This window comes from Brachyistius frenatus, unplaced genomic scaffold (genome assembly GCF_029030835.1).
Source record: "Brachyistius frenatus isolate BFR_SWC_R1_liver_20210118 unplaced genomic scaffold, ASM2903083v1 Contig_136, whole genome shotgun sequence".
Classification (NCBI taxonomy): Eukaryota; Metazoa; Chordata; class Actinopteri; family Embiotocidae; genus Brachyistius; species Brachyistius frenatus.
The window spans coordinates 981212-999609 of NW_027210735.1; the positions used below are offsets into that span (position 1 = coordinate 981212).

The 18398-nt window shown below is 43.4% G+C and overlaps 2 protein-coding genes across 2 annotated transcripts in view; one reads left to right on the forward strand and one right to left on the reverse strand.

Moving 5' to 3' along the window:
- Positions 1 to 227: 227 nt before the first annotated feature.
- Positions 228 to 6994, reverse strand: six4a (SIX homeobox 4a). Its single transcript, XM_069714952.1, has 3 exons — positions 6124 to 6994; positions 3809 to 4509; positions 228 to 2663 (listed from the first exon to the last, which is right to left on the reverse strand). The coding sequence occupies exons 1-3, from the start codon at positions 6855 to 6857 to the stop codon at positions 2050 to 2052; spliced, it is 2049 nt and encodes a 682-aa protein (XP_069571053.1). The 5' UTR covers positions 6858 to 6994; the 3' UTR covers positions 228 to 2049.
- Positions 6995 to 7158: 164 nt separating this feature from the next.
- Positions 7159 to 18398, forward strand: part of mnat1 (MNAT1 component of CDK activating kinase) — a 30953-nt gene continuing 19713 nt past the window's right edge. The window contains exons 1-7 of the mRNA XM_069714954.1: positions 7159 to 7174; positions 8590 to 8686; positions 14332 to 14484; positions 14858 to 14931; positions 15584 to 15687; positions 15901 to 16041; positions 17438 to 17569. Of these exons, the coding sequence (XP_069571055.1) occupies positions 8598 to 8686; positions 14332 to 14484; positions 14858 to 14931; positions 15584 to 15687; positions 15901 to 16041; positions 17438 to 17569 (693 nt within the window). The 5' untranslated portion in view covers positions 7159 to 7174; positions 8590 to 8597. The remainder of the gene's footprint in view (positions 7175 to 8589; positions 8687 to 14331; positions 14485 to 14857; positions 14932 to 15583; positions 15688 to 15900; positions 16042 to 17437; positions 17570 to 18398) is intronic.

Consider the following 18398-nt stretch of genomic DNA (forward strand, 5'->3'; position numbering starts at 1 on the left):
GATCACTGCAGGTTTCCAGAGAGCTGCACCAGGCTTGCTGGATTACAGCATGCCAGTCTCCCCTCATCCTCAAAATTTGGCTACATAGGACTCTAAAAGGTTGGGAGGACATGTGCTTTTTGTCTGTCATAAACGTACATCCATTACTGGCATGTTGTGTCACTAAAATCTTGGAAAAAAGAGATCATTCCATAATATTATCATCTTGAAGTTAAATCTGTGATCAAAAATATCAGTTTTATGTTTTTATAAATATAAACTTTTATTGCAGTATGGAGATTTAGAAAAATACATTCACATAATTTCAGATAACAAACATATATTTCAAACTAAGATTTAAAAAAAAAAAAAAAAAAAAAAAAAGGACCATTAATTTGACTATTTGCCCACAACTCATTTTTGGTTTCTGACATTAAAGCACTGAGGAAACTTTCACTGAAATGTTCACTCGACAGGATCACATCATGGATCCTGACAAAAGAAAAGTGTTCCTGCTCCGCCAGCCTGAAGACATGTGATGCACCGATAAATGCGTGTGGTTTGAGTTGGCTGTGAGGTTGAAATGTTCTATTATGGTCATGTATGAAAGCAAGAACTTGTAGCCTCCTGTTGTGAGAAGCGGTAGACACACTTGACAAATGGGCTCCGCGCTCGCATGTCTTTCCCTCAACTGACACCCAACAAATGTGCCAGCGATGGCGGCGGTGGTAAATCTCTGAAGCTGCTGTGTTGCTGCCTGCACACCAACATGAGGGCTACAGTACAGCTGAGCTAACCTTTAGTGTTATTCACAAAACAAAAGTAAAAGGCACTAGTGTCCAAAACATTATGATACCATGCAAAGAGTAATCGTTACAATCCCTCTTTGTTTTAAAGCTGGGACTGTAAAATATTCTTTGTCCTCTTAGTCACGTCTAACTTCTGTCCCTTTGTTCTTCATACTTTTCATACACACTGTAGTTGTTTGCATCTGGCTTTAACGAAAAATATCATTAATGGTCGCCAACATTTGGACAGAACATCAAAATGAAACATGATATAGTACAGCATCATCACATCTAGTACATATTGTGAGCTGCAGCATGATAAACAACATGTGAACCGGCAGCGTGACCTTCTGATCATCATTCATATCTTGGTCTCACGGGCTGATGACGAGACTTGAAATAGGAGTCGTTGCTGAGATGGTGCACATTTGTTGAGTTGTGTCACACATGACAAACTCTCCAACAGAGAGGCTGTTTGAAACATGCCCATTGTAATGTTGTTATGGTAGTGCAAATGCCAAAACAGAGCAATGCCATTGTGTGTGTTAAGTAGCAGAAAGGCACATTCGTCTTAACTCGTTTCCCTTATTCAACTCTCTAAATTTCATTTGGTATGATATAAAGCACAAAAGCAAGGTTTTGCAGTGACTTGAGAGGCATTTAGAGAATTTATAGTGCTTACTGAAGGACACTTTTTTGTTTTTCTAAATCAGCAGCTTTGTGTGTTTATTGACGTGTGCGCAGTCCTTCAGTCAAGCAGTTGCTGTTTCACTGACCATTTTCATAGAGGCTCTCTCTCTCTCTCCCCCCCCACCCCCCCACAGAATGACCTTTTTGGTTTGACCCAGATGACGCATTTAGTTTGGAGGAACATCCTGGTCACATGACTCGAGGCATTCCAGCACCTGCTTCTGCAGATCAAATCCACTCAATGGGAAGTAGCAGGTGTTGCCTATAAAAATGCACATTTAAACATGGCTCAAACACATCCAGCCACTTCTTCTGTTCGCACATAATGGTCACAATGTTTCGTCGTACAAACGGGGATTTTAAAACAGACTTTTTAAATTTTTATGATAAACTGATAAAGCCGACCCACGGGGCTCCTCGCTGACTAGAGTGCATTGTAGAAGTCAAAATGAACGCAAATAATTTAACATTTAAAAGGAAATGAATGGTTAAAAAACACACACGCACACACACGCACACACAAAAGTAAAAAGATTCATCATATCGCTGCTCGGGCGGACATGAGTGCTTCTGCGAGGGGAGAGGTTTGAGGTTAAAGGTCATCCATGTCCTCATCCATCTGCACTGTCTGTAGTTTGGCCAGCTCCTTCCCCTCCGCAGCCTCCATCTCCCCGCACATCGCCCGCACCATTTCATTCATGCCTGCTGAACCCGAGCTGTCCACCTTGTTCCCCGAAAGGTTCATGTAGTTGCTGTTCATGCCGGGGCCCATCAGGTGTGAGGACGGGGCCCCTCGGACCTCGTGGCCCCCGAGGTACTCTGAGGGCTGGAGGTGGTGGTTGCTCGGGTCTGTTTGAGCCATCAGGGGCGTGCTGACAGTGAGGGTGGTGTAGACCTCTGGCTCGGGGCTGGACGAGCTGACAGCGGTCACCTCGGTGGTGGAGGTGGGACCTTGGCTGGAGGAGATCTCCTCTGAGTTGGGTGTGGTGTAGCTGATCTGACCGCTGGGGTCCAAGTGGAGCCCGTGGTGGTACGAGGAGTAAACACCTCCCTCCAGAGGCTCCTTCTTGATGGAGGGCTGGCCGGCGTTGCTCATGCTGTAGAGGACTGTACTGTGATGCAGAGATGTCATGGTCAGCTTGTCCTGCTGCTGGAATGAGTCGTCACTGGAGGAGCTCACTGCTACATTATTCAGCGCCATGGTACCTGTGGTTGACCAAACAACAGAGAAAAACATTTAGCATGTCCACCTTCCATATGACGACAGTAGATCCCATTCCTCCCGTTCGATCCCCTTTTCACTTCTCACAGTATTATGCGTTTCATTTACAGGAGGCCTTGGCCCCAGGATTGCTGTTGTGTGTCTCGCACACTTTTTGCTCTTTAAGCTCGGCCCCAAAATGCCCCAGAGAACAAATACAATAGTCTGCTAGGACTCAACAGCAAGCTGCAATTTTCTGGGTTTTTTTCTTAGTATTCATCCCAGTGTAGATTCTCTGCTTTATGTCAAAGTAAGTGCTCTAATGACTTATTCCCTGTTAGTGTGTTTCATGGCCCCTGATTGTCCAAAACACATTTCCCCTCCGTGCTCTGGAGATCAAGAGTGTAATGATGATGAGTGATGGCGACTTCAGAGCTTGTTTTTATTCATCTCTGGGGTTTTAAAAGGACCACCACTTCTATATATATATATATATATATATATATATATATGTGTGTGTGTGTGTGTGTGTGTGTGTGTGTGTGCATGCGCGTGCGTGTGCGTGTGTCCCTTCCCTATTTCTTCTGCTCTGTGTTATGAGTAGAATCAGCCCCTTGGGCTGTGGCCCAAACACAGACAAGCCAATAAAGCAGCTCAGATATATTGGGTGGGCGCAGTAGAGACCTGTTGACAAACCACCAGGGACATGCAGCATTGCACTGGAACATTTAAGGAGGGCGAAGGTCAACACTGACCTGTTGTCAAGCGAGGAGATATAAGCTGTAACATCTACTGTGTGATATAAATGTACAGTGCATTAAATTTAGTGACGGATGTGATTTTTGTATTTTTAGGGTCTAAAGGCTCCAATAATGTTACAGAATTTCATCACAGCAAATTTAACTGATCCAATGAGTAAAGTGAACAGTGAAATGTCTTCTCTCCTTTACTATTTATCCTTTATCTACTTAATTATAACAACATCTCCCATTCTTATTATGAGCACAAATATATTTGTTAAAAAATATAGTTTAGTGTATCATTTTGTCCATTTTAACTTAGTGTGTTACTATATATTATTTAACTAAACATCATAACAGATATATTAAAGGCAAATAAGTAAACTTTTAAAATGTAATAATGTTCCCACCTTGTTGTGTAATTGTTGAGGATGAAGAGGCAGAAGAGAGCTGCAGGGGAGGAAGACCTACGTCGTTGCTGAGTAATGAGCTGCCATCGCTGTCAGAAACTCCACTTGGTACCTGGACGAGACTGTAGCCACCCAGCTGGAGAGCTCCTGAAGGCGAGCTGAACGTCAGCACAGAGGAGCCTCCATTCTGGGCCGCCATGGTGTGAACCCCCTCCAGCTTCACCTCAGCCCCGTTCACACAGCCAGAGTAGGAGGCGTACTGCAGGGTGGACTCCTCAGCACTGCCCAGTCCTTTCTCCTGTCCTGTCTGCATCTGCATGTCCACTCCAGAGTTCCCCAGTAGCACACCTCCGGATGGCCTCAGAGGGTTGAACGCCAAAGGCTGGATGCCCAAATTTAGCCCGTTGAAGAGGATGTTACCAGGTGAGTGCAGGTAAGACGAGCCACCATTGTGAAACACGGTGGAGGACATGTTATGGCTCACTAGACTTCCGTTGTAGAGGCCACTACTGCTGGATCCAGGGGGCATCTTAATGTCCCCGATCTGTTGGATGACCACCCCACTGTCCAGTGGTCCTGATTGAATGGGAAGGGTCCCATGGGTTATCACCCCATCGGAAGAATTAGAGAGAGGACGAGGAGACAACTCCTCCTGGCCTTTACTAGACTCATCCTCTGTGCTGTGGTTGCCATCAGATTCACTGTAGAAAAAAACAGAAAAATTACAAATAGTGTGTCACATAACAATGAACAAAAGGGAGTAATTGTAGTGAACTGTTACAAAGAGACTTTAAGCCCAAATGGAATGTGATTTCAAATGTGCATGTTGAAGATATTAAGTGCTCTTCTCCCATTTGTGTACACTCCATAAACACCATTACAGTTAGAGAGTAGCAACTCTTATAATGGCATTAATTTAGTTTCCACCCACAGCTTGCCTATATAACCCAAAGGAGACACAGTCACATTTGCTGCTGTGTTATTGCTCAGTTTTGAGGCTGAGCAGGCTGTTGTTTGTGAATGTATTGCCCTCTTACCTCATGGAGAGCTACACTGACAACGACCAATCAACGTCAACAACCTTGCAACCATTTGGCGCAATAAATTCTGGTGTGACAAAATGCCAGCACTGGTGGTGCGACAGAACAAATGGCTCGGAGTAATTGTTTGTTTTCCCCCCTAAAGTTAAGATGTTAAATAAAAAGCATTATTTAACCGTTTTCAAGAGGGAACAATTTTAAAAACAACATGTATGTTGCAGCTTTTTTGTTTTGTTTAATAGCCTCCTTTTTAAAGATTGATTAAAACAGCTGCAGCCTTTTGACCCTCGACTCCCCCAACACACACAAACATCTACACCCCCCACTTCCAGGAAAAGATAAGAAGACGCGTATACAAGAGGTCTAGAAATCTACAGCTTATATTTGAAAAAAAAAATCGTTTAAAAAATATTTTAGTGGCGTTTTAAAGACTATAATGTGTGTGTGCGCGCGGGCGCCTGTGTGAGCATATTCGTGCGTGTGTATGTGTGTTAGAGAAAGAGAGAAAGAGACAGAGGGGTCACCTCCACCAGGTGCGCGTCATCTTTGTTCACACAGAGGGGAACATGAAAGAAGGATTAGAAAATGAAACGCAGGAGCTGATGGAAGCTCCGAGATCTTTTTTGGTTCCAGAGATAAAAAAAAAAATAAATAAAAAAAAAAAAATAAACTGATCATGAAAATGATTTATGTTCCGGGCTGGAGACACACACGCACGCACTAGTGTGCACGAACACACACTACAAATAGATAAGAAGGAATTAAAGTTACCTTTCAAGTCAGCTTTTGAATTGTTTCATCAAAGTTACCCCCTTATCGCGCGTGACAGTCAGATCACTGGAGTGTGTAACTCACTGTTATTTTGTTGCTTATGGTTTCCATGCCCCTTAGCACCAACACACTTGAAACCGGATCTGAATGGCAACAGCTTCATATTTCAAAACATTAAAAGCGTGCTACAAATCTTTTTACCAATACTTTTTTGTTTCTTAATAACAAGATAATGACGTACATTGCCAAGTCTCAAAGTGAGCCCGACGGGAGATAATGAAATACACTGAGTATTGCCAGTCACTGAATTGAGTGTGAAAGGTTGTGAACTATATAGGCGTCCTTCCATCATAAATACAACTTTTAAATACTTTGTTAAAGTTAGTTCATTTTAATGCGCCTTTTACGCACAGAACACTTGGAGATTTTTTTTTTTTAAATAATTTGATCATTAAGAGATCCGTGGTTGAAAAAGTGAGTCGTGTGTTCCTTTTGCTGTCTCACCTTTTTGATTGTGCTTCCGACGGGTTTCTGTCTCTCTGTCTCCTGTTTTTGAACCAGTTGCTGACCTGGGTTAAGGAAAGTCCTGTTATCTTGGCGAGATTTCTTTTCTCGGCTGGAGAGGGGTACCTATTCTGATTATACAGATCCTTCAGCGCGTTTCGCGATCTCTCCTTGAAACAATAAACAGTCTCCTCGCCGTCCCAGATAGTCCTGGGGAGAGGGTACTTTCTCCGGATCCGGTACTTGTCCACGGCGCCCAAGGGTCTCCCCCGCGCCTTCTCCGCCTCGGTGTACCGGGCTTTGTACCATAGATCTTGTAGAAAGGTGTGGTTGGACGGAGTGAAACTGTGGTTCTCCAAAATACTGTACAGCTCCTGATACCGAGCCTGGTGGAAAGCAACGAGGGCTTGGGCTTTTAGGATGCTTTCGTTACCGCGTAGCAGGTCACTCTGTGGCAGGGACCACAAGAACCTGGCCAGCCGGTCCACATTGCCTCCCTGCTGCAATGCCTCGCAGACACACGCCACTTGCTCCGGTGAGAAAGCCAGAGAGGAAGCGGCGCTCACCAACAGCTCCGTGCGCACCGCGTCAGTGTTGGGAGTCGTGCGCTCCATGGACAACTCCGCCGCGTCCAGCGCCACAAGCTTGATGCACTCCCGCGTATCCACCTCCTTCACATTTTCCCTCTTGATGTCATTTGCTGTTGTGACTTCTCCGGCAGAAGAAGAAGACATTTTTTTTGTTCAAGCCTTCCCTGGTAAAGTCACTCCTCCCAGCTCGATCAGGTTACCTCCTCGCCATGCGAATGCGATCGGATATCTGACAGCAGCTGTAAGTAGATATCTCTCTCCCCTTTTCCTTCCAACGTGACTTTTACTCTGCGGGGACTGGAGCTGGAGGGAGACACACTGGGGTCTATCTGCAAGAGAGCCACGCTATTGGCCGCCGAGGGCCCCATTAGGGAGGAGCAAGCGGGATTCAGGCATGAATGTTTGGTTTCCAGCTGTCACTCATCTAACTTCCACCATATTCCCGTATTCACCTGTGCAAGGTGAGTGCTTTTGGGATCGTGGGAACGGGATATCCTTGTTGTCTGTTTTGTGAGGAGTTTCTTTGACCGTATACATACATAAAAGCACTTGTATTCTCATATCGAGGTGTGGAAATCCAATGGTGAAGAGTCCTAGGTTTATTTTTACGTATTTTATGTGAATTGATTTTGACCATTTTGAACTGACTAACAAAACTTGAAGTAAAAATTTTGACCAAATTTAGCATATTCAGTGAATGCCACAATCTTCACTTTTATTTCCACAAATTTAAGATTTATTGTTATGACACTCTCACATCCCATCTGTTAGGTGCATCCTCTAAAAAGCAATAATTTTACAGATGAAAAAATGTTGACGTTTTAGCACAAATCTGAGTTTGTTATGAGATTGTATCTGCCACAAGCCACACTCGATCAAGTCACAACAAGCAAAGTCAGATCAAAACCTACACACCAGAATATCCAGTAGAGAAACCAGTAGCTCCAATTTTCTGCTAATTTAGACCATCTCCTCAAAGATGCACATGAGCTTTATTCTCACCCTTTTTAAGATGGTGGCATTAATAGTGTACAATATTTGTAAAACAGACATCAAATGCTACTGACCTTGTGGTCCAACATCATATTCACTTTAACTAGCCGATTTCTTCACCTGAAATTATAACATTTTTGCAAATTATTTGAATCTACTGGGGCATTGGAGTATATAGTTGTAGTGACAATTGCTGCCTTGTGTCAATAAATCAATATAACATGTGGGCCTGGGCTTAATTGGGATAAAATAGTAGTTCCTGGTAGTGAGCTAAAAAAATATTGATTTGAGACTAAATTATTCAACAAAATCCCTTGAATATGTCTTCATGTTATCACTATAATATTATAATAGAACGTGTGTGTCTATTATATTTACAGCATAGGTTAATAAATCACATAGACTAATATATTCCCAGGTAAATTACTTTCCCCAAACAGTTACACATTTAGCCAGAAACTATATGATGTCAGAAGCTCTGGGGAACAACATCTGGGTTGATTTTTGACTTAATTATGTTTCATTTCAGGCTTACTTTAGATCATGAAATAAATGTGAGTACAGTGAAACCCATAATCAAAAACAGCTATTTTATACACTCTTTCTAAATACAACCTTTGTGGGAAATTAAACTACTCCGTTTCTTTCCCTCAGACCCGCTGGGGCTCCTCGGGGACCCCTGTGTGCGCCTGCACCACAGCGTGCACCGCTGCTCGAGGCTGTCATTAAATAGGAACTACTCTTATTAGCAGCGTTTCCCGTCGGACCACACTCTGTGTGACGCAGCGGTTCGCCGCTTTTGAAAGTGACAGAAGAGCTTCTAGTTGTTGACATATTCTTCTTTTTTCCTCCCCCCCCTGAAGTGTATTATTTTCTGTCGCAGAGACAGAAATGGACGACCAAGGCTGTCCGAGATGCAAGACGACCAAATACAGGAATCCGTCGCTGAAGCTGATGGTGAACGTCTGCGGCCACACGCTGTGAGTATTTACATTTACGGGAGTAAACACATTCATCCGCAACACGACGGCGGGTTCAAACTTCAAACTGTGCAAAGACAGACGCAAGAAACCTCCAAAGCAAATGCTCAAATGTTATTATTATTTTTTTTTTTTTTAGCTCAATTTCCAGCAAGTATTAAGCTTCGTATATCCCTCGTGTAAAGTCAAGGTGGGTAAAGTCTTCCTGTTTTTGATGACCACCCATCACAAACATCAAACACGGCTTTAAAAGACGGATTGTGGTGGTGACTTCTGTGTGCTTGCCTGCTGCACACAAACATTGTGGACATTTGTTTGCAGACGACCCCACGCTGGTTATTTGAGACCTTCCTTCAGTCGGTCCCTGGAAATGTGAGTTTCTATTGAAAACAGCAAAAAAAAAAATAATAATAATAATAATAGGGAGACAGGGAGAAGAGTGACTAATGGTGAGGTATATGAAGCTGTGGAAGCATTGTGTGCTGACGTTTTTACCACATAAAGAGTATGAATTATTCAGAGGCATTAAAAAGGGCCAAGTGAAAGGTACAAAATCCGAGCTACCATCGGGATGGGCTGCATTATTACAATAGGACTCGTGTACTTCTTTTGGCACAACTGAGTGAGTATGTGCTAAGAACAGGTTCCGTGGAAACGGTACAACTAAAACAACCTTTTCCACGTTCACATCGAAATCGAATTATCCATTTTGATTTGTACTAGTCAAACCTTAAGGGGTCGGTCGGGTTTGATGGGCCAGTCACAGCACTTCAGATCTTTTGACCTTGGTGAGATTCATAATTTAGCATGAAACAGAAAATCGCATGTTCCAAGAGCCTAAATTGATATCTCTTTGATTTTATTTACATGCCATACACAAATAAATATCAGCAGCTCTAACCAACAAATATATTGTAATTCTATTTTTAGCTCTACAGTCTACAATGTTCCTACTTGTTATTCTTCCAGCCGCAGCTCTCCGTCATCCTCATGTAACACTTCGCAGTCCAGTTCCCTGTTTTTTAATTTGGCCATCTGTGAGGAAAAACTCACCATTTTAAACGAAGGGCACGTGTTCTCCACGAGTATTATGCAGTGACAGTGGCAGACTGATGAGAGCATCTTTTCGACCCTGTCTGTTTATTGACCGTAGCATCAGGAAGTGATCGTGCTTTGTCATCAGGTCAGCAGGCTCATAACTCAACGCCTCTGTCTGGATGCAGGGCTACACACTGAAAATTAAAAATGATTCTGCAATGAAGCAATTTGGAGAGATGTCCTCGCCCAGGTCACCTTGGGTTTATTGCTCAGAGCCGGTGCGACACAGAATTTATGCACCACCTGGAAACTGCTGGACTCCCAAACTGTGTTAGTATTTTCATCGCTGATGTCATTTGGCTTTTTGTTTGCAGCAACACTTATTGAATAGCTGAACAATATGGAGGTCTGTACTCCAGCTTGAGAGTGTGTTTCAATTTCACAGTTACTGATTTCCCATTTGGTGTAATTAACAACTGTGTGCAGAAAAAGTGAGTAAAAAAGAGGAAATACCAGAAAGGAAAATGTCTATATACATATAAAGTTTAGGCACACGATACTGGATTTATTTTCCCAATAGTCAAAATGTTTTCCAAATATTTTGGCTGATTGCAAATAACAATATATGCACATACTGTATTTATTTCCACCCAATTGTAGTCCATATTAAGTTTGTCCTGTAGTGGAATTAACATATTAGTATGTACACTCTTATCGTGATGTCCTTCGGACAGATGCAGACATGAAATAATACAATGCTTTTCAAAATGTACACACTGTAAAATTAGAAAATTAGGTCACGTAAAAAAATGCCATATTTATTTTCTTTCAAACAAACCCGTGAGATGTATCAGGCTTGATGCTCTCCCCGACACAGTCATGCCAAATATTAACTTTGCTTTCTGTTTTGGACACCTCGAAAACCCTCCTCTGCAAACATACTGTTGCACCTTCTTTACTGCATGAAGACACAATGATGTTGGACAAAATAAGTAATTTGAAGATGTCACTGGGAATTTTATATATATATATATATATATATATTTGGTGAATGCATGTTAAATGAACCCTCAGCTGAGCCCTGTTGGACTCTGCACTGGCTCATTCATTTAAATAGCTATACGTCTGTCTCTTCTTCGGCTCTGCTGAGTGGCTATTCCAGTCTGAGCTGACCAGCCTTCAGAGTTGTTTTGCATTATTAAGCTAAATTTATGCATCTAAATTTAAACTCCACCACAGCACATTGTGTATCCCTGTCACCAGGGGCATTTGATGTGTGTTATTTATTACCTCTGCACAATGACACCGAGCCCGTGTCCTTTGGCATTTGACACTGAGCAGAGGCAAGCAAATACGATGGGGATTAGAAGGTGGACGTAGTGAGGCTGACCGGACAGACACACCTCATTCAGTAAACACCAGATTCCTGCAAACGATAGTTTTATGTTCCAGGTTGGAAAATTGTACAAAGGTACACTTGGAAATGTCTTCCGGGCCAACTATGGTTCCAGTAGTAAAACCTCAGCGATACTTCTGGAATTGAAATACGATGGTTAAATTAAAAAATTTTTTTTAAAAAGTGTTATAAAGTACACTTATTTTTCTGTCTTTCTCAGAGTTAGATTTGAAGACTGAAGCACTGACCAAAGGTTTAAAAAAACAACCTACAAACACCTCTGAAGTTAAAAAGTTCCATTGCGTTTGTTTAATCCACGAGCATTGGGTTCTCCCTGTATTTCACAATACTATTGTTAAGTTTGCTGTCACCTGTGTTTTTATTTCAATGATTATTATTTAAAGAAAGCAATCAAATTCAGGTTTACAGTGTTGAGAATACTTTTCGAACCCGTCTCTGCCCGCTTTGCTTTCTATGAAGTACACCAAATCCACGGTTTACTTTGTTAGATAACACACAGAGCTTCCTGTGTAAGCAATCCCACTGTTGGGCTTCAGCATTTTTTCTCTGTGATGCTGCAGATATTGTAGGTCTGAGGGCAGGACAGGGCGTCTTAGCAGGTCAACATTTCATACAAAGCCCTCTCTGCTCTGTCTGGACTCGGTCATAGGTGTGAGAAGATCATGAACTTCATGACGGAAACCTTTAAAAAGCTTTATAACAAACAAACTCCTGTCTACGCTGCGGTTTTGTTCGTGCGCTTTCATGCAAAGGGAAGAGGCAAAGATGCAGGCAATGTCAATGAGGGGTGGTGGCGGTGGCAGAGACTCTTTGCTGAGCCAGGACCCTGTTTACCTTCCTCTTACCCCCCTCCCTCCTCCCTGACCTGCTGACAGCTGCAGATGGGAGAGATAGCAGCCTGGAGCTCTGAGGAGGACAGGTGAGAGGGGGAGGAGTCAGGAGGAGCACTCAGCCCCGGCGACAACAGCCTTGGGACACAGAGATGGCAAGCTGCTAGAGAATCTGTCTGTTCTGCCAGTGTCTGTTCTGGATGTTATGTAAAGTAGCGTGGCATTGGCAGGAAACATCAATGTCTCTCTTTGATTAGAAATCGCAGCAGACACAATGTGAAAGCTGACACTTAGTGAAGGAACACTTTAGAAGAAAGATGGCAAATTGACTCCGAAAGTCTTCTCCCTCCCTTTTAGACGGTCACCTCTTTGCTCTAGAATTACACAGGATTTCCCCTTTGGAGAGTTCTGTTGTGTGGTCCATTTATGGGGCAGGGGGCAAGCTACGCCCCACTCCTCGCCCCGTGTTGATGAATGGGCTCTTTGTGGGCCTGTGGAAACAAGCTGAATCCCTCCATCTACCTCCATATGGCCAGGCCTATAGATCTCCTGTAGCCCGAGGCCACAGCGAACATCTGCCTCTTCCAGAGTGCACTTGAGCAGGGGCTCCTCAACTGGGCAACGCAGATGTTTCTGCCTGTTGTTCGGCTTTCATTTTTATATTGCTGCTTCATCTCAGCCAAGCGAAACGGATGTGCTTGGAAGAAATGTTCTGGTAGTGCTCCATCTATTTGTAGTTGTGAAAGCTCGGTGTCCTACTTGGCAGGTTGGGCTTGTTTGACCCTTATCTGAGACGCTAGATGTAAACAGCCAAACTCCGTGGCTCTGCAGTTTCTCCTTTAACTGCTTTTTAGCTGTAGTTCCTGCTGATGCAGTGAAATGTCTTGCAGGATGGGTCTGTCATGATTATTCCAATAGGCTCCATCTCCAGAGAACTTTTGACTTGGCACCAGTGTCTGAAGCCCAGTTCTTGACTTCTGGAAAGAAATGACTCAACCATACCATCGATGACGTATGGTGAAAAATCTCTCTATTTCCCCTCAGCTTGACTATACTTGATTATGAAAACTGTCAGTGCTCTAAAGCAGATAGTGCCATTTGGAAACCAGATGTCCATTTTAGTGAAGGTGGTCTCGAGCAGGAAGGTGGATTCCTGTGGAAATGGAGCTCCACAGAGACTTAATTAAAAGTGTGTACTGGGCAAACGTTTATCCAGGCCCTCCACCCCATCGGAGCAGATAAAGGAACATACCCATTGTCTTCTGTGTCCACTCCTCACTTCAGTGTGACTGATGGGTCAACGCCTACCTGCATAAAGGTGTGATTGATGGCTAAGCTCAGGATTGTGGCCTCAGGTGGGTCTACTGATTGGTTGCCATGGAATTTGTCATGATGGTGACTGAAGTAAACCTTCCTGTTTCAACCCAGGCTTCACCTAAAATTTCCCTTCATTACCTGAAGAGTGTTTTTGCTTGTTTGTTCAGAAGATGTCACAATTGTGATTCATGCTTGCTTATACGAGTAAGTAAAGGCCACCTGAAAAACTCATCATGACTGTGCTGCACTGCTCCATATTTGGCCTTGGAAAGTAATCATACCCATTAAACAGATTTATAGCTAATACTTTGATCATTAGCTGCCGAGATTTCCACGGTATTTAAAAATGTGGTTAAATATAGCTTCTTCTCATTTAGGCAACATGTCAGGAATAATAACAAAATTTTCTGCGGGAGAAATGTTCCAACAGCATGAGGACATCTCAGTGCTTTTTAAAAAAAAATGTTAAAGTGACATTTTCAAGTAAGAAAAGCCTGAAGCATGAATGAGGATTCAGCTTAAGATGCTTGTATTTAAAGCGTGGAATATACAAAACACTACAGTTTTCCATCTCTCTGCTTTTCCCAAATTACTTAGTCCATTCCTATAATGATAGACTACACTGTGAATTACTGAGCTGGATTTTATCATATTATTCAACGTGGCAGGATAACTGAGGTCTGTTGAAAAAACAATAAAGCAAATGTTTTTCCAGCACAGACAGACACTCCACTGATGGGGTGTCAGACTAATTTCCTCTTGTCTGAGAGTGGGAGGCAGCCTAATCGACATTCCAATCATAATCCCAGCCATCTTTGAGCACTCAGAGGAAATTTTCATATGCCCCATTATCACCCATTGCGCCTGATGATGGTTTACAGACGTAAAAAAAAAGCACAGACTTGCTTCACTCTGAGGAAAATTGCAGTCACATACGCCCACACGTGCATACTTCCAGCTGACTGTCAGGCGGGTCACCTTTCTCTGGAAACATCCTGCTCAGCTGGCTGCTAATTTCTGTTTTGCTGTCTTCTCCCACACAGATGTGAGAACTGTGTGGAGATGCTGTTTGTCCGCGGCTCGGGCAACTGCGTGCAGTGCGACACGCCCCTGAGGAAGAGCAACTTCCGTGTGCAGCTCTTCGAAGACCCGACCGTGGATAAGGAGGTGGAGATCCGCAAGAAGGTGCTGAAGATGTGAGTGGGGGGCACGGTGAGGGGTGAGGGGTGCGGTTCTGCGTGTTTACGTGTCATCACATACCGCCTCCCTCTTCTTAAGCTGCCTTTGTCTTTCTCATTACACTGTTTGTTTTGTAGACAATGAGTCTCCCCAGGGGGGGCTCAAACAGAAAGGCTCCTTCTCTGCCAAATCTTTACTTCTCAGCCCCTCCCTGCCTTCTTTCTCTACCGTTTATCTGTTCTTTAATAGACCCCTAATTGACATCTAATGTGCATCTATTAGGCAGTACGCATACACAGTATTATAAAATGGTTGATTTAATGGAAGCTATTAATGTCTGTATTTGCTCTCATCAAGATTTAAAATTTGCATCATCTTCTTCCTCTGCAGTTACAACAAGAGAGATTTTGACTTCCCCAGCCTGAGAGAATATAACGATTATCTGGAGCAAGTGGAGGAACTGGGTATGACCACCGGCTTGCAGGCCTCATACTTAAACTACTGGAATGATTTGTCATCTACTCGGGGGGTGTTTTACAGGCATTAGTGCCAGCCAGGAGCATGGATTAGGGAACAGCTCTGCCAATGTTATCACGCCTTGACTGGCAGCTCATAGTGGACTTTAAGCATTGATGTATTAGGAGAGCTAATTTATTTACCTTTATTTTTAACCCTTTAAATGTCTCCTGGAAAGTCCTTCAGCAGCCTTAAAGTTATACATTCTTTCACAGTTTAACGGTAGCATGTACAGTACGTCTATATTATCTGCTCTTTCCAAGCATTCTTACTTAAAACCCCTTAACACTCACCATCCAAGGATGTTAATGGCTTCAGTTGAGAGAAGTATGAAATTACCAAGTTCAGTTGTTTTTTTAAAGACTGCACAGCTCCCTAAAATGCAAAACTCTTAATGTCTTGAATACATTTTATACACGTTTTTTTTTTGTCAATTTCAGTTTGACCAATTTGACCAACCTTTGAAAATTTGTAGCATGTAAATTTAAAAATGACAATATTCTGGATTTGAGCATGACATTAGTTTGTAATGATTATCTCCAAATTGATGGATCCGTTGGGCTGAGGAAGTTAACGGTGATTAATGTCTTCTCAATGCAGTGTATAACCAGACAAACAACATTGACCTGGAGGACACCAGGCTGAGGATGGAACAGTACCAGAGAGATAACAGAGATCTCATCCAGAGGAATAAAGCTAAGCTTGTATGTACTTTTTAAGTGTATTTTTCCATAATAATATCACTAGTAATAATAATAATTAGGCTCGAAGATAAACATTAGATTTTTTTTTTAGTCTGGCTGTCCTCCAACAAGAGGTGCAGGATCAAGTGCATTACTAGAGCTTCTGTGGATCTAGCTGTGTGGTCAATGCTGTGACAGATTCTTTGCAACGTCCTGTGTCTCTCTCCTCCTCAGACGCGAGAGCAGGAAGAGCTGGAGGAGCTGCTGCTGCATGAGCAGCAGGGCAACGAGCAGCGGAGGCTGGACGTGCTGCAGGAGGAGCAGAGGCAGCTACAGACCAAGAGGAAGAACAAACAGGCTCTGCTGGATGAACTGGTGAGATGCATGCATATTGTATGTACAGACAATGAGTGATCCAATGATGCAAAGAGAAAATCACATTTGGACAGATGTTCCATGTCTGACACGCATACTTTGACACACACACACACACACACACACACACACACACACACACACACACACACACACACACACACACACACACACACACACACACACACACACACACACACACACACACACACACACACACACACACACACACACACACACACACACACTTAGCCTGAGGGTTCATGGCAGTGAGATCATTAAGAGCTTATTACCAGTCATTGTGCTTCAGGCTGCATTGTTCTCATTCTGTGATTCCAGAGCCTATTGGCTCCATTGTGTTGAGCTGCAGGCTTTGGAAGTTATTGTTCCTGCAGAGCTGGCTGCTGAAGGACCATCACAGATAGCAGGCTAAGCTGTGTGTTTGTTTGTTTAAGGCACAGGGCCTGTTGACTGTAGGCAGATGAGATCAGCTCTCACCCCCCAGAGGGAACTCTCCTGAGCGCTGACATCTGTAGCTCCCTGTGGCCAACATGCTTGCTGTTCTTTAATGTGCGCATACATCAACACATATATTTGGATTCCATGTTTCTGTCTCCAAGAGCGGTGGCCGACGAATGGATAAAAGACATCACTGGAAACTTGGAGCACACTTAAAACAAAATCGCATTTACATTATTTCGTATTCTCAAATTTAGGAACATTGTTTTCTTTTTGACCTTTGTTAAATGAGAAGTATGCTAACTATGTGTTGTCATCCGAACACAGCAGCTACAGTGTCTATGCACAATAAGTGCAACTTATGTGAGTGAAAGGTGTCACTTTTTTCAGTCAAACCAGGACTTACTGTGGGAAGCCAATAACTGCTAAAGAAATACCCGTCTGGACTGCCCTGCCGCTGCTGTCCACCCCGTCAAAAAATGTCCTCCTCATTGAACAGCGTGTCCAAGCTTGTGTTCTTAGACCTCTGTGCTTGGCACCGCTCCATTGAAGAAATTGAAACGTCCGACCTTGCATTTAATGGAGGTGAAGGCGGTGCGGTGCACTTGAAGTAGTGTCCCTTGCAGTGCCACAGTTTTGTTAATATGGCAGTGGTAGTTCAGTGATGTGGCAGCTACCCTGAAAGGACCCTAAAATGATGGTGATCCAGTTACATAGAGAGATGTCTGGATGATTGGAGAGGGAGGAGGGAAAGGGTTGGGGGCGGGGGAGGGTGGGGGGGAGGTGCTTGTGTTCTCATCTGTTCACAATGTGAGGAAGTGTCAGCTATTTTTTGCTGAGAAATTGTTTTTTTTTCCCTAATGAGGCTCTTTATTGGATGTATCTCACACCAAGATTAACATTCTCATAAAATCCCAAATTCTGTTTGTTTCTTCAGGAGCAGTCTCAGCTTCCTGCCACCATCCTACTCGCCCAACACAAGGTCCGTGCCGCCCAGCTGGAGACCCAGATAGAGCAGCAGAAACAGGCAGTGAAGCCTACCAATCTATTTTCAACTGGAATCCATATGGTAAGTATGATTGGCTCTATGACTCCCTTTTCACTGTGGATATGTTTAACGTTGAGTCTCTGCTGTAGCTCCAATTCTGTGGGTTTTTTCTCTCGTTTTTTATTATTGAAGTCCTGCAGTTTTCTTGGGAGTTTTTCCCCCTATTTACAACTTCAGAACAGCTACGAAAAACAAGCAATTGTTTGTCATACAGTGCTTTTTGGGGATACCCCTGCCTGAAGGCTGTTGCTTGTTAGCATGCATTTATCAGACTTTTTCAGCTTTACATGAAAGCAGCATGAACACAGTGATACAGTAGAACTTTATGAAGCAATACATACTATAAATAACAAATGGCTCGTATTGTTCCAATGAGCCTATGCATGAAAAAGTCCTATAGTTGTAAAAACGGGGGCTAAGGTGGGTCTGAACAGTTGAGGTCATGGTATGATTTTGTGGTTCAGTCCTAATCTATACTTTCTGTGGAGTGCTTGTTGACATTAAAGCGGTGATAACAGTCCAGACCTTCAAGGCGTGCATGTTCCTCCGTGTCTGGTTCTTCTTCATTGTGGGAGCAGGCCCTCACCCCTTCAGTCATGTCATCACATTCCTCCGGGCGAGCGGTTGGTCGTACAGATAGAGCATGTGGGCTCAGGGCTTCAGCCGCTCCGAGCTTTGCAGCTTTGTGCACACCGTGTCTGGAGAGACCTTTTCACTTGGCTGTTGTTCAGGTTTTCAGTCGTTTATTTTCATTTTACTGTGATGAGATAGGCTGTGTCATCACCCCGACCCCCACCACAGCAACCCTCATGAGGTACGGTTGTCTTCCCACAGTTCAGTGGTGCGTGGG

What these genes read in the sequence shown, in the direction of transcription:
- six4a (XM_069714952.1), bottom strand. Translation starts at nt 6,857, where the DNA reads ATGTCTTCTTCTTCTGCCGGAGAAGTCACAACAGCAAATGACATCAAG. An exon ending in TCGGAAGCACAATCAAAAAG is followed by an intron (nt 4,510 to 6,123) that starts GTGAGACAGCAA and finishes TTTTTTCTACAG; the next exon opens with TGAATCTGATGGCAACCACA. An exon ending in CTCAACAATTACACAACAAG is followed by an intron (nt 2,664 to 3,808) that starts GTGGGAACATTA and finishes GGTCAACCACAG; the next exon opens with GTACCATGGCGCTGAATAAT.